The sequence below is a fragment of the Epinephelus fuscoguttatus genome, linkage group LG19, assembly GCF_011397635.1.
Source record: "Epinephelus fuscoguttatus linkage group LG19, E.fuscoguttatus.final_Chr_v1".
In the NCBI taxonomy this organism is placed as follows: Eukaryota; Metazoa; Chordata; class Actinopteri; order Perciformes; family Serranidae; genus Epinephelus; species Epinephelus fuscoguttatus.
This window is the reverse complement of record NC_064770.1, coordinates 16032245-16047984: the sequence shown is the minus strand read 5'-3', so window position 1 is coordinate 16047984 and position 15740 is coordinate 16032245. Positions and strand designations below refer to the sequence as shown.

General features: G+C 39.5%; 1 protein-coding gene across 1 annotated transcript; it reads left to right on the top strand.

Annotated features, from left to right (window-relative positions):
- The first annotated feature begins 248 nt into the window (after positions 1 to 248).
- Positions 249 to 15192, top strand: rab5c (RAB5C, member RAS oncogene family). Its single transcript, XM_049562478.1, has 6 exons — positions 249 to 375; positions 7774 to 8122; positions 11402 to 11553; positions 11819 to 11941; positions 12058 to 12151; positions 13910 to 15192. The coding sequence occupies exons 2-6, from the start codon at positions 7957 to 7959 to the stop codon at positions 14035 to 14037; spliced, it is 663 nt and encodes a 220-aa protein (XP_049418435.1). The 5' UTR covers positions 249 to 375; positions 7774 to 7956; the 3' UTR covers positions 14038 to 15192.
- Positions 15193 to 15740: the final 548 nt, after the last annotated feature.

Here is a 15740-nt window from a genome sequence, read left to right as displayed (position 1 = left end):
CTTGTTACATTTCGCCAACATTCAAATTGAACTTTATTCACTTAAAATTTACCATCAGTATTTTAGCTCTGATGCTCTTAAGGTCTTCCATATTGAGTCATAACTCAGATAAATGATTATGGTTAAGTTTAGCTTGTGGATTTATGTTTACATACTGATGATTTGGTGCAATTTAAGGCTGACTAAAAAGCCCTGCACGCCTCCCTGTGCTGCAGAAAGTGGTGTCTTGTGCAGACCGCTGTTGTCATTGGTCAGACAGCCGCTGACAAAAAGTGGGACGTTCCCGGAAAAATCGCAAACCGGAAAGGAAGGCCAGAGCCTCAGAAGAAGAAGACAGCCGCCGCCGATGAGACCAGCGAAAGAAGAAAAAGTACTGTAAGTCAAACAAATCGAAACAATAGATTACGGGGATGACGAGGAACAATGAACGCGTGTTGCACTTTATTGTGGATAAGCTGTTAACCGTATTTGGACACCCTCTGTCAAATTTTGGTCAACCGATCAGCCAAGCAGTAAGTCCGGGTTCAGTCGAAATGTCCATCACACAGGATCGAGAGAGGCTACGAGTTTTTAGCCCTGTGAGACCACATAACATGTCCAAAAAACCTTGGCACGGACATCGCTGAGAAGCATATGACACATGTTTATGCCAGCGGCAGACACAATAACAAGTCTGCGTGCCCGACTTTGTCAAATGTCAAACAGCTGACGACGTGGGGCCGAGAAAAGGAAAGTTGTCTCATGACGTTTTCGACACTTGGCTATAACGTTAGCTGCTAACCTAACGCTAGCTAACGCTACCAGAATTCAACTTTTAATTTACAGAGTTAGGCATTTGTTTTTTTGCAGATAATTAATGCTACCAAGCTAGTGCTAATGCTAATGTCAATATCTAACGTTAGCTAACGTTAGTCGACGTTACTTTGTCAGTTGACAAACTGCTTAGCACAACTAACGTTAGTCAGTGTTGATGCTACCTAACATTAAATTACCGGCTGTGGTTGCTTTATTTTGACCGGCTATCACAGCTAATGTTAACTTTATCTTACCTTTATTCACCCGTATAGCTAAAGTAACATTATTAGTTACATTATTGATTTTCTTAGCATCAAACAGCTAACGTTAACCTATCTACAACAAGTTAAGTCAGTTTATCACTCAGTTAAGGGTTGTCGCAACCAGACAGAAGTGACGTGAAGCATTTTTATCTTACTAACTTTTAAATTTTAGATGTATTCTAGTTATAGAAATACATTATAACATGGATAGCATACACTAGCTAGGTAGAGCAATAAAAATAGACTTTGTAGAGAATTGCTGCGCTCACTTTGAGCCTGTCAGGTAGCTAATAATGGTTGTTACCACAAGTCACAGATACCTGTCGAGCCACGAGTTTTCCCTCATTAGGTCTTCTTAAAAAATATCGTTTGACAGCTTTTAACTGTCTTTTGAAATGTTTTTTATGGTTGTAATGTTAGATGCAATTTTAGCACTCATCAATTTACAAGTTTGCCTCTAAACTTTAACTTAAGTACTCATCTGAGCTAGCTTATAGGGTTCACAGTTTCTCACACTCAGGCCTGTAAATGCCAGTGAGCTTGTACTTTCACACATTAAGTGTCATAAAGATGTCATTACTGCTGACAGCATTGGTGTTGTAATTCTGCCAGTTTACATTGCTGATGTTATAATGTGTCTGCACGTGTGTCTCCTTACGTTTCACAGCAAATATATAGTCACACATGCATGTGTCTTCGTAGCTCCTGTTTATGGCAGAATAAGGGGAACAGAGCTTGGACCTTTGAGACAGAGAAGGGATTTACTGTTACCCTTGTGATGTTTATGGCGCATGGACCTTGTCCTCCTAAAGTGGTGACGCATCTTGACACACCAGCCCTACTCCTAAGATATATGGATTTGTCCCCTGTCAGCATACGTAATATTTGGGTTTATTAAGGACATCCCTTTCCTTTTTATGTTTCAGCACTATCTAAAGTTGTAGGTCAGTACTGGTGGACTGACAACTAGGGCTTAGTGATGTATTTTAATTTCCTAAAGTGTATTATGGTCTTGACTATGTGTATTTGACATCAGTGGTGCACTGCCATCCACTAGGCCCCAGCCTACTTTTTTTATATGCAGAAAGGAGCAAATTTTGAAGCACTTGTTTTTATGATTCACCAGAAACTACTTAGGGAAAAGTATGAACAGCACAGGGGCTAGTTGTGGGGCCATATCTTGGAATTTATACATATTTTTTTATTGAATTGCACTTAGATTTTAATGCATAAAGGAAGAATTGCAAGAGAAGGTATTTCTTTTGTCTTTTCAAATGCCATGCTTAATTGTAGGAAAAACTGTGCAAGACTTGGCCAATGCGTTTTAATAATTCTCATAAGGTGAGAAATTAGGCAACTTTGTGATCAGTTGATATGTTTTTAGATGTACTAGTTTTGAATGTTTTACTGTGATTTTCACAGGGAGGTGCAGGTTTTGGTTGGGCCCATTGAAAGCTATATTTCTGTCTTTGGGTATGGAGCTTTTCACACATAAGTCACGAGAAAAGGAAGTGCCTGTGATTTCCTATTGGCCAAGCTAACTGCTAGATGAGTATCTTGTATGCTTTTCCTGTGTTATGTCCCCAGTTTTCCTGTCACCGTTTCCAAAGCCATTCTTTTTAAGAAACTTAACCTTTTTAATGGCTTACCTTGGATCAAGAGCATTTCCTGTTTTAATAGAGATCACATGGATTGTTCTGCTTTTGTGTCTTTGTTGTTGTCTCGGGGCAACATGTTACATACCAAAGCTTTTTACAAGTAATGTGTAGGTCTTGAATACATTGTTTCACTGTCATGCTTACGTGGAAATTTTGCTTCCAAGCAAGAGTCTGACCATTTGGCGTAATAGACAAACGGAGGATGGTGATACAGCCCCTCATATCAGACGCCACCGGTTCCTCCAGGACCCCACCCTTCAAATGAAGTGAGCAGCAAGTCCCTGCTTGTGTTCTTGAAGCTTGTGTAGTGACACCAGCTGCATAGGTTGTTTGACTACTTCTTAAATGTAATGTGTGACTAAGATCAGATTTTATCATGTAATGTTGGCACACTGTTAAGTTTCCTGCAAATTATATGTTGAGCCTATTTTCTGAAATCAATAGCTTCCTAAGTTACTTGTGAAGAACTTATCCTGTAATAGATTTAAATGGCATGGCCTGTAATGGAAAAATCAACAAGGTGTTTTTTTTCTTTCATTCATTCATTCATCTTCTAACCGCTTCATCCTCTTGAGGGTCGCGGGGGGGCTGGAGCCTATCCCAGCTGACATCGGGCGAGAGGCAGGGTACACCCTGGACAGGTCGCCAGACTATCGCAGGGCTGACACATAGAGACAAACAACCATTCACGCTCACATTCACACCTATGGACAATTTAGAGTTACCAATTAACCTAGTCCCCAATCTGCATGTCTTTGGACTGTGGGAGGAAGCCGGAGTGCCCGGAGAGAACCCACGCTGACACGGGGAGAACATGCAAACTCCGCACAGAAGGGCTCCCATGCCCGGGATCGAACCGGCAACCCTCTTGCTGTGAGGCGACAGTGCTAACCACCACACCACCATGCCGCCCGCAGGGTGTTTTTTTTTTTTTTTTTTAGGCAAAAAAAATGAGGCCTCTAAACTAGCGCTGTTGGTTGAAAACTTCATTTGAACTTCCATGTTGTGTTTATGCAGAGAATAGGGAGAAGAATCCAGTCTTTTTCTAAATATTCAGACCACACCACTTTCACTTAAAGTAGAATATAAAATGCTTCTTTTCTGCAAAATTTGGAGCCACAAATACACTCTAGAAAAACTATTCAAATGAACTCAGACCTAATAATTTTGCCTAAGTTTTTAGTATGAATTATCTTTGAACATGAACTTTTATCTGTTATGAAGAAGTAGCTATTGCGTTACTTTATTACTGTCATTTACAGGGATGGGACGATACACGATTTCATTGTGGGTCGTGATAAAAACACAGTTAGTTGGTGAATTTCCATTTTTGGGGTAATAGTGAATGTCATGTCGAGCAGCACCCAAAGAGACTGCTGGGCAACTAACTGTAAAAGGGTCTCTCTGTAAAAATAGGCTGCATATTAACCAAACTCAGAACACGCAAAAGATCTTGATCAAGCATTGGCAGATTTCATATAGATAGATGTGAAGACATATTCAAATAGCCTGGCTTTTTATGTACAGTTTTTGGCACATGTTTTGAATTTTAATAACACTGCCAGGAGCTCTGTTTGTCTATAGGCTATAGGTATTTAACTTGTGCACATATTCTCATATGTAGGTGTTCGGTGCACTGCAATCTCTGCTAAGTGCTTGGATATTATGCTGGCAGCAGAGCATACAGGAGGCCATGATGAATATTTCACGGGCTCTCCCTCTAGTTGTCTCCTTCCTCCTGCCTTTTCTCCTCCCACTTTCACTGACCCATGTGCCACTATCTCTCTGTGACCCACTTCCACGTGGAGGTCTTCGGAGCCCATTAGGGATGCCATCAAAGCATCCGTCGCAGGCTGCTTAAGATGTGTGCATGTTTGCCTCAGTGCATCAAAGAGCCTCTGATTGCAAGATAGACAGCCACTTCTACCTTTTTCATTGATGATACTCATTTGGCACTTACCGGTTGACAACAACATCAATTAGTGTAGAGAAGACTGTGTGTATAGATTTAGATACAATAATTGTTTATTTTCCTATTAATAGTTCCTGCTGGTAACAAGAACAAACTTTCAGCACAGGACACATAATCTGCTTTGCTCCTATAGGCTGCTCTTTTTATCCGTGAAACCTTCCTTCATTGTATTCCTCCCACGAATGGCTGCAGCACAGTATTTTGGTGCTGGCTAAAATTGAAAATAGTGGCCCCAAATATGAAGTGACTGTGCTTCATGACTAAACCAAAAGTATAGATCTATATTACCCACCTGTTCAAATCAGTTGTTTCACTGAGCAAAATTTCCAGTAAGTAAAATTGTCAGTGTAATGAAGGCTTACTTTTCTGCAAAAAACATGCATGCATAACTTTTATGTTTTATGTATAATTAAATTCTGGCAAAATGTCATTCTTCTGCACATCCTCTGTTCAAGTAAAGCTACATTTTAGGCACTTGCCTGTCAGCGTGTTTTGTAGGTCTGTTTCCACAAACCTGGTCTATCACCCTTCTCTTTACTTTCTTTATTGAGATATTTGAACAGGTGAGCGCTCAGCTCTGAGTACAGACTAACTGTTTGACCCAGTGAACAGAGTGCCTCTATTCCTTCTCCAACTCTGCTGCGGCTGTGAAGGATTCCCTCTGCTCCCTCAGGCTTGGTGATAGTGTGTGTCCTATGTCCTTCAGTTAAAGAGTCCAGTGTGACCTCAAGTGCACTGCGGGTGATGTCTGCTTTAGTTGGATACAGGTCTGCTACCATGCAGCCTTATTAAAATCTGTATCAAAGCAAATGGTAACATGCTGAAGTCAGAGACTATTTCTTTAATGATAACACATATAAAGCCAACTTATACTTTTAAATAATGGGGAAAGCAGTAAAAAACTGCACTTGGTTACACCAGCTATTTTCTCATTACTTAGGATGTAAAGTTGACACTAGAGGCTTACTAGTTAGTTTGTTAATAAACGAGCCACTAGAATTGGTTGCACCACAACTGCGTGGGGCATAACCAAATTACTTTGGGTATAAAGTCATAACTAAGGCAAGTGGCCAATCAAAGATAAAGTACAATCACCATGGTTACCATAGGCATTCGCTTTCTGGCCGGTATTAACCAGTCAGCATTGTAGCACATAGAAGGAAGCTAGTTTAATCATATTAAAATATCAAATCAACAAATTAGGTCTCTACTGGATTATCGTGTTGCAACATGGCATGCAGTTAATGAAAAAATGATGAAGCTGAAAAAATGCTGCTCATCCTATTCGTTATCCCATTTACGGTGCACCTTCCCCTGAGACTTTTGTAACCGGAGTTATCTCTATGGTGCTACTGCTTTTATTTTATTAATGCATAAAGCACAACTTAGTATTATTTATGTTACAACTAGGCTTTGTTTGAACTTACACAGAGATGGTGCAACAGGTTGCTGCTATGTTATATCCCATAATGCGCTGTGACAGTGATTTCTAAAATAAAACTAATGCTGCAAAATATAGTCACAGACCTGCACAGCAGAAATTTATCATATAAGCTAGTAAACATATGCAGCATGGCTGGTACAGTATCAAATGAAACATGCCATTTCTGAATATTTTATGGACAGAGCCATGATCTCCTGTCACATGCCAAAGCTTAAGTCCGGCTCAGTAGCGAGTTGAGAAAAAGCACAGTCAAACACCACAGACTATCGGCAGTGACGTCTTTCCTTCAGTTTTCCTCATTCTCGACGTTTCCCTTCTCCCTCAGGAATAGTCTAACCTCCCACTCATTTTCAGCATGCATTGTGTTCCTGCATGAAGTTGTTCCAGTGACAAAGCTGAGGCTATCCCAAAGTTTTTATGTGCTCAGCAGTAAAATGTCTTCTGCAATCTTCACTTCCTGCTTTGAGCTGAGTTGTGTTTCCTGTCCTTCGACCAAGCAGAAGCTGGCTGACCTCATGTGTATCATCCAACTGAAAAAAAGATTAGGCAATATTTCACACACGCAAAACAGGCCGAAGTAAAGAGAAGGCATTGTTGGCTTGTTTTTACTGTCTCTGTGTGCTGTTATCACAAAGTTGTGTGGCTTACTTGGGCTAAATAAAGCTGCATGAAATACTTTTGAAACCTTTAAATCAACCTGTGTTGATTTAAAGGTTTGGTACCATTCGTAAAGTACCTCAAACCCACAACAAAAAGGAGTCAAAATATAGTGTACATTTTATTAATGCTACTTGGTACTTGCAGAACAAATTGTGGTCACAGGAAGTTGCAGTTTTAAAAATATTTTATGTTTGACGTGCTGATTAATATTAATGTTTCATTATTTGGTTTTGGTATCACTACGTGGACACCGCCACAAAGATCTTAACACCACATAGTTAGGGCTTCAAGCGGTGGCAAGAGATCTGTTAGAGATGACTCACAGGAACATGTGTTGAGCTTAGGCTCGGACTATTTTCGGTAGTTTAAATTCATTTTAATTTCAGTTTTACATTTGTTTGATATACACCAGCTTCCTACATCTACTATTTATACTGTATATATTTTATTGTAAAATATGTTTATTCATTTTGTGAAGGCAGCTGTTAAAACAGTCTAAAAAAGAATGGCTTTTGGAAACAGTTACAGCAGTAAAGCAAAAGTATTGATCTGAATCTCATGTCAAATAGCACACACCATTGTGTTGGACAACCTGTGAGAGCATGACAGAAGACAGTATGAATTAAGACACAAGTGTTCTCCAGCACTTGTTTATACTAAACATGGTTAAATAATAAACTCTTTATGTGGAGGGGAGGCCCATCTCTGGTGGGATATATGTTTCTGTGTCAACAACTAAAATTGTCTGATGATAATCTTGGCTAAAACAAAAGCTTTAGTGCAGATATATTCTACAGTTACACTATATTTTACTTGTGTCATTACTCTTATTGGCAACTGCTAGTAGGAATTGTCTTAGGTTTATTTTTGTCACTAAACAGTCATTGTAACATTTAGTAGATAACATGGTTGCTTAAATAAAATATTCTGCCTTTCTCTTTGGAGTAAGGCTTAACATACTGAATGTGTTGTGTTTTGCAGCTCCCACTGGTGAGGTCTCCTCTTCCTCTGGCTCATCTACCTGTCTGAACCAAACTTGCCCCCCATTGAGCTCAGCCTTACCCAGCCCTCACCAGCCCCTGAACCAAGCCTCGGCCTAAAGTCAACCAGACGTCCTCCCTCTTCTCCCGGCTTCTTCTTTCTCCTGATTTCCAACACTGCGTTATGGCAGGGCGAGGCGGACCAGCACGGACCAATGGCACTGCAGCAAGCAACAAGATCTGCCAGTTTAAGCTAGTGCTGTTGGGGGAATCAGCAGTGGGGAAGTCCAGCTTGGTGCTGCGCTTTGTCAAAGGCCAGTTCCACGAGTACCAAGAGAGCACCATCGGAGGTGAGGGTTTTGTGTTTTGACTCACAGAGTTACCTCTGTGCTCCTTCGTGCTTTAAGGGCATTATAGCTGTACATTTCTTCAGCTGCAATTTACAGCTAAGAGGGATAACAGGATACATCAGTGGAATTATTTAAAACCTATTACAGAACTTAAATTTGAATTTCTACATCTAAATAGTGATATAACAGAATGATTACGCAACCCAAGTTTTATCCCTTTTTTTGTGAAGGAACTATCATTGTCATAAACACATCTTGTGGCTGTACAGAATCTCCACCTTCTTTTTCTCTACTCTGAAACTCTCTCAGCATGTCAGTGGGCATAACATGAATGCTGAAGCAGAAAAAAACATGTCCCTGCCAGTACAGAGGAACTGCTTGCTTGCAGGTCTTAATCTTTTCTGTTGTCAGAGCCTGTGCAGGAGAAGGAGTGGCAGAACCAGTTCTTTGCAGCTGATCACCTGACTCCCCCGGGAGCCACCGAGCTCCTCACACATGGCAGACATGTGCATTGATTTTGCAGAAATACATTACATTGCGTAATATTTTTAGACAATAAAGAGCAGCAAATGGACAGAAAGTGACTTCAGATTGTTGTCTGTAAACAACCAGTGCTTCAGCGGAGGAGTGAGGTTACTTGAAACAGGAAGGAATTGAGACAACAATGGGGATTTCCTGGACCTCCTGTAGATCAGTGAAGCTGGTGAAAGAGCATTGTTGAATTTAAAGTAAGAATATTATCATCCGTCTGTGACTTTCGCTCTTTGCAAAGTGGTGGGGTTAAATTTGTCAGGTTTTCTACATTATGGTGACTACAGCTTGAGGGCTACAGAGGTAAACTTTTAACTGGGATGTTAAGTGCAAGTCCTGAGTCCAAGCGAACAAAAACAACAGTGACAGGTTTTCACTGGAGCTGCTGACTTCTGAGACTGACTTTCCCATTGGCTTCAACACTCTGAAGGGTCTGAATCCGTTTGCTTATTGCTGTAGATCACAGTGTGCTCTCTTTGTAACAATACAGATGTTCGACCATATACACATAATCTTATTTTTACATAAAGAAACAGGATAACTTACATCTGTTGTTAGGAGATCCCCTTTTTGTCAGCCTGATTTTAATCCTGACATGAAATAGAAATTTGTAGTCTAAAACCCTTACAGACATGATGGTAATAAAGTGGTTATTGATAATAACCTTAGTTGGCGATCAAATAGAGAAATTGCATACAATATGCGTCCCTAGTAGAAAAGGCTGCAGCTAATATTTCATTATCAATTAAGCTGCTAAATACAGAACTGCAAATGATGTCTTCATGTTGCTTGTTTTGCATGAACAACTGTCTAAAACCTAACTTTAGTGGCTGCACATTGATGTAGAACAGAGAAAAGCAGCAACTGGAAGTGCAGGAACTAGGGGTGGGCGACATGGCCCTAAAATAATTTCACAATATGTCAGGGTATTTTTGCGCCAATGATATTCATGATGATATGACTAGTTAGTGAGAAAAGAAAAAAAAATGGAATTGCAACAAAATAAGTGATATAGTTTTACATGTTAACCTAACAGTTTACCTTGAAATATTCAGTAAAAACTAAACAAAAATTATCTCACATTTCTTTAGTTTGTAAACTGAACTGAACTGAATGAGTTCCCTTTGAGCAGTAACTCACTAAAAGAGTCTGAGAAGTCCGGGGCTGTTCATAAAACGTTCAGGACACCACAGTTTATTCCACACTTCTGAAGCTGCTCCTCTTTTTGGAACCACCACAGTGTGGGTAATAATTTAGCTTTCAGCCATGCGTGTTGTTGCCATGGGTAACAGTATGTCAGCAAGTCGAAATATCACGAGTATCACAATGTGAATTTTTCATATGATGTTAAAAATTATACTGGTATTATCATGAATGAGATGATATGGCACACACATAGCAGGAACCAGTGAACAGTTGGCTTTTTTTGGTAATAATGACTTTAAGTCCCTGTAAACAGTAGTTAAAGCATTTTTTTTGCTTTTGTGCTGTGGCATATTTCCCAGTAAAATTGATTATTTGAGCTTTGCACGGTTACAAGAGGGATTTAAATCATATCTGTTGCATTTGATTGGACCGCTAGAAAGAGGACGGGCCGAGAGTCCAGTGCGATATGGAGCTACAGCGGACTGTTGGCTCCACGCACACCTCCCTCGCCATTAGATCAAGAGGAGGACCACATTGTTTTAGAAATTAAAACTAAGATTTTTATCCAAACACTCTTCCCGTGTCTTTCCATATTGCTCTGTCAGCTGGTTTCAACCCACAAATGGTAAAATGTGGTCTGGTATGAATTGTGTTGCTAGCTGGTCCGTCAAAGTCTTATTTAATTGGTTGAACTTTTGTAAACGCCCCTGAGTGCAGGATGAGTCATCAAACATTTGAAACTATTTTACTCGATTTTACTGAAAGAGAAAAGACGTAAAAATACTCTGATACTGATTTTTTTTGACGTATGTTTGGCATATAACAAGATAAATTATCAATTATCACAGGGACACTGGATTAAAACTGGGATAATGTAATTTTCATTTCATGCAGACTTTTAACAATTATTTTATTTACTTTTTGTTTCTTAATCGATTTATTGTTTCAGCTCTTCTCATAGACTTTATCTAGTAAACTGTGGAGTTATCTATATGATGTAATTCTATTAAGGCACTGATATAGTAACTAGCAGTAGAATTAGAACTTTTGTGTCATTTCCTTTTTGTTTTACGTTGAACCAACATTTCATTTCCTTGTCTCCTACATCTTATGAGTAATGGGCTGTAGGATGTGTGGACAGGATGCTCAGTGCTTACGCTCACCAAAGACTCACTCAACAAGTCAGCATGTTTTATATTCTACTGAACCTTGTGGTCAGCTGCATGACTGGTCAAAGATTACAAAGCTTTAAAGTATGTGCGAGTGCTCAGTTTCTGTCATGTGACAATCGGCTGAGTAAGCTAGCTGTGTGCAGTTGTGCCTGCTCATTATGTGCTACATTATGTTTGTACTGTCACATGATTCTTTTCTCTTAGCTGTATTTCATGACTCTGCATTATTTTCCCTTCCTGGCTGGTGTTGTTTCTGTAATTCCAGTCAGATCTTAAGGGGTCAGGTTGTTTCTGTTCCAGCCACACTGATGCTAGATGACCTTGCCTATTTGGATGTGGACAATATAGCAACATAGCTCCCTGAATTTAATTGAAGTTGTTATATATTTTATGCCTCAGCCCTTTCTGATATGTATTCATTTCTTTCCAGCTGCCTTCCTCACACAGACGGTATGTTTGGACGACACAACAGTCAAGTTTGAGATCTGGGACACTGCAGGACAGGAACGGTATCACAGCTTGGCACCCATGTACTACAGGGGAGCCCAGGCCGCCATCGTGGTCTATGATATCACCAACACAGTAAGTTAGATGGACTGGGGACGGGACATCACACAAGACATGTCTTATGTCATTTGTTTGCTGACCCTTGTCTTCCAGTTTGGGTTGATGATTGCTTAATTCAAGAGACAGCTCCAGACCTTTGCTCTTTTAACCCTGACAGTCATACGTAAAAGTCAAATGTAAAAGTTGCATCAGGGATTTAAAGTTTAAAAGCACAGTGTTCCATGTTTATGCATGTTTTTTTTTTTTTGTTTGTTTTTTTTTGTTTTGTTTTTTTTTACAGGATACATTCACACGTGCGAAGAACTGGGTGAAGGAACTCCAGCGACAAGCCAGCCCCAATATTGTTATTGCACTGGCAGGAAACAAAGCAGATCTGGCCAACAAGAGAGCCGTAGACTTCCAGGTGAAGAGAGATTTTTACAATCTGATATAGAAGCTTACATTTCTTTATTGAAATCCTTGAATAAATTAACATAAGCTGATAATGTGTCCATTGCTGTTTTGTATTTATGTCTTCAGGAAGCACAAGCATATGCAGATGACAACAGTTTGCTTTTCATGGAGACTTCAGCCAAGACTGCTATGAATGTCAATGAGATTTTTATGGCTATCGGTAAGTGCTTCTCAGAACTCGTAAGGACACAGTGATCATCATTAAGTTATTAGGCAGTCAACAAAAAATGGACATGTCTTTATAATCAGTTAATGTTTAACCCTTGGGCTGCAACTAATGATTGTTTTCATTATCTACTAATCTGCCAATTTTTTATCTTGATTTATCAATTAATTATTCTGTTTATAAAGTGTCAGCAGCGTAATTTTCCTTAGCTCATTGTAGCATCTTTAAATTCCTTATTTTATTTGACCATTAGACCACAACCCAAAAAATGTCACTTAACTATAATGCAAGACAAGGAAGAACGGTAAATTCTCACATTTCAGATGCTGCAGTCAGAGAATGTGTACTTGACATATCGCTCAAATGATAAATCCATTATCAAAACCGTTACAGGTGAAATTTCAGCTCTTTTTAAGTAATTTCTCAAGTAAAAATGACAAATGTTTAACTGTTCCAGATAAGGATGGGCAATATGGACAAAATATTCTATTACTGTATGTTCCAGTATGTGTCATGATACAGTCAGGGCCTGTGTCAAAATAGCGTTTTTTTTTTTCTCACTGCCTGCATCCCTTGCCTGCATCTTAATTAATCCCAATAGTGTGGAGTGGGGATGCGGCCACATGCAGCCGCCTACAGAAAAAGCACAGCAACCAGCGCCTTTTAGAGTTCTCTGCCTTTTTTATGCAGCCGCCCCAAGTGCTTCTAGTTGAAAAAGTCTGAACTTTTCAGAGAGGCGGAGGTGACATCACTTCTGCTTCTTTAGCTAGGCTACTGTCAACCATCATAAAAAGAAGACAGAAAAGCCCATTTGTGGAAGCAGATTGCTCAGGCACTGAATGTCGCTGGTGAGTGTTGTTCTTTTACCACCGTACGCATTGTAAGCTAGCTGTTGACTGTATTTAACCCTCTGTTAATGTAGCTTTACATTAGCTACATAGCTAACATTAATAATTAAAATGTTGTCAGAAACAAAACTCCTGGCAGTACCTCACTGAAAGAAGCGCTGCAAACTTTTTATTTTAAATGGAGCTCTAGAATGAAACTCTCCCTAGTCCCCTACCATCGCTGTGCTGCTGAAGAAAGATGGTATGTGGACACAGGCCTTAATTGTTGTGTAAATTCAGTAAATTCATTTCAGTTAAGAAATGGTTTAGAATACTCATACCATACTGCTGTACATATCACATCGGACTATTTTCTTTTTCTTTTCTTTTTTTGGAATTTTCATACAAAAAAAACCAACAGCTTCACATGCGATGACACGAGTTAAAAACAAAAGACTGAAAACAGTAAAAGTAGAATTGTTTCAAGATGGAAGCTTCAAGGTTTCTGAGAAATATAATTAAGTGTATTACAGGTTTGTTTTTTACACCTTGCAAGGCAGCTGGATTCACAAAATCACGCAAGAATCCAGCCCTGATTTGCTACAAAGCCTTCCCTGAATAGCTCCTAAACTGTATTGCCAAATCTTTACTGGGGGAATGGTATGCATGGTATATACTGTCATATCACCCAGCCCTAGCTGCAGATTCTCAAATGAGAGAACTTTTCTTGTCTTGCAATACAGTAAATTTGATATGATGACGTCACCTCAGACTCTTGTTTTCATTATTTTCTGATATTTCAGAGACAAATTTTGGGTTAAAATAATGTTTTAGAGTAATCACTAATGAAAATAGTCATTTGTTGCCGGGCTGCCATGTTGCCATAGTGCAGGAGTTAATTTGTTGTACTTCTAACCCAAAACAGCCAAGAAGCTTCCTAAGAACGAGCCTCAGGGTGGACCAGGTGCAGGTGGACGAGCCAGAGGCGGTGTGGACCTGCAGGAAGCTGCACCACAGGGCAGAAGCGGCCAGTGCTGTGGGGGCGGGAACTAACCAACACGGCAAGTCAGCTGATCCAACCGATCTACAGCTTCGATCAACCAGACCAGATATTAGCCAGCTGTCAAACAATGTCCTATTGGTCAAACCAAAACCATGGTCGGACCAACCACCCAATGAGCAACACAGCACCAATTAACTGTTTGGCAAATGAGTCCACTGGCCAGTAAACTGCCAGACCCCTCTGATGGTTGAACCAACCAACAGACCAAGAAATCGACCTTCAAGCTTATTCACAGAATCATGTTTTAACCCCAGGACTCGCCAATCCATGACCTCTCTATTGATGATGGACACTTGACGTCACCTTAGGGGAAAGAAAAAAAAAAAAGTCCCATTCATGGAGGAAGGAAAAAAAAAAAAGATCAGTCATTACCAATGGCACTTTGTAGGGCCATCTTGCTCACCTTTTCTTTCTGTATTTGTGTAGAGGGAAAAAAATGAAAGCAACAGGAAGGAATATAAAGAGGCTCAATGGCCCTGTCCGTTCTCTTCTGCCCCCTGCTTTCCCATGCACCATACATTTCATAAGTAGTTCCATCATGGTCTTATGACGCTGTTCAAACTCGAGGTGCATGCAGCAGTCCTTCACTTTTCTGTCTTGTTCCTGGTCAGCTTCCTGGAAAAGATGAAGAGAGAAGGTTCCTAACAGGAGAACGGGAATGGACAGATATTTCCTTCTTGGTAGAGCTGTGTAGATTGAATTATTACATTGTTATTGTTATCACTATTATTATTACTTCTTTTGACACAGGCTGTTCCATATGATTTTAAAGCCTTCAAGGTTTTACGATCATCCATCTATGTTATAAAACCATATACAGTGAATAGTACTTTAACATTGTCACCCTTAAGTAATTTTAGCATTAATGTAATGTTTTTGAATCATCAGTGTACAATGACAAAAACATAAAAGCAAAATTTGTTTTCTTGACCAAAATCACAACTGTGTATTGAAGACATTGCTGTATTTGTATCAGACTTTTCAAGTTTATAATCAATCAGTAGTTACTGTCAAAACAATATCTTCCCAATCTCTACATGATGTTTTGTCAACCTTAATTATTTTGTGATGGATTTTTTTTTTTAAATGTCTTAATTTTTTTTCTGAAAATCTATGGTATTAAATGCACTGGTTCTGTCTCATCATCTTTGTGAATTGAGATGTTCTCATCAGATTCCTTTCCTTTTTCTTTTCTCTCTCTTTGTTTTTACTCTTCATATCAGGGAGGGATTGCTTTCAACTGTGTTGTCATCCTGTTATGGGATCAACAACTAGCACAACAGTACCTGCACAGCAGCTACTGCTGTTAGGTAGGGGTTAATGGGGAGGGTGGGGTCATGGGTAGAGACAGATAAAAAAAAAAAAAAGATATGTAATTTTACCAATAAACAAGGGGAAGGTATCTTTTCTGTACGCCTGTTTTATCATTTCACCATATCCAGATATTGAGGACACATCTGACAGTGGAACATTTGCATGTGGCCATCTCTTATTTAAACCATTATCTCCTTTGAACTATCAAAGTAAAACGCAGATTAATAAAACAGAATCATTTAGCTCTTTAGACTTAACCAATGTGAAAACATTTAATGGCATTAGTAAATACCGGTATTTGTCCTTAAACTACATTACCCATAATCACCACAAGTTAGGCATGTTGCTTTCAGGTACACTTGGAATGCTGATAAATCCG

Excerpts from the sequence above, each read along its gene's own strand:
- rab5c (XM_049562478.1), top strand. The coding sequence starts at position 7,957 with ATGGCAGGGCGAGGCGGACCAGCACGGACCAATGGCACTGCAGCAAGC. Across the intron at positions 8,123-11,401 it reads CCAAGAGAGCACCATCGGAG|CTGCCTTCCTCACACAGACG; the intron begins GTGAGGGTTTTG and ends ATTTCTTTCCAG. Across the intron at positions 11,942-12,057 it reads AGAGAGCCGTAGACTTCCAG|GAAGCACAAGCATATGCAGA; the intron begins GTGAAGAGAGAT and ends TTATGTCTTCAG.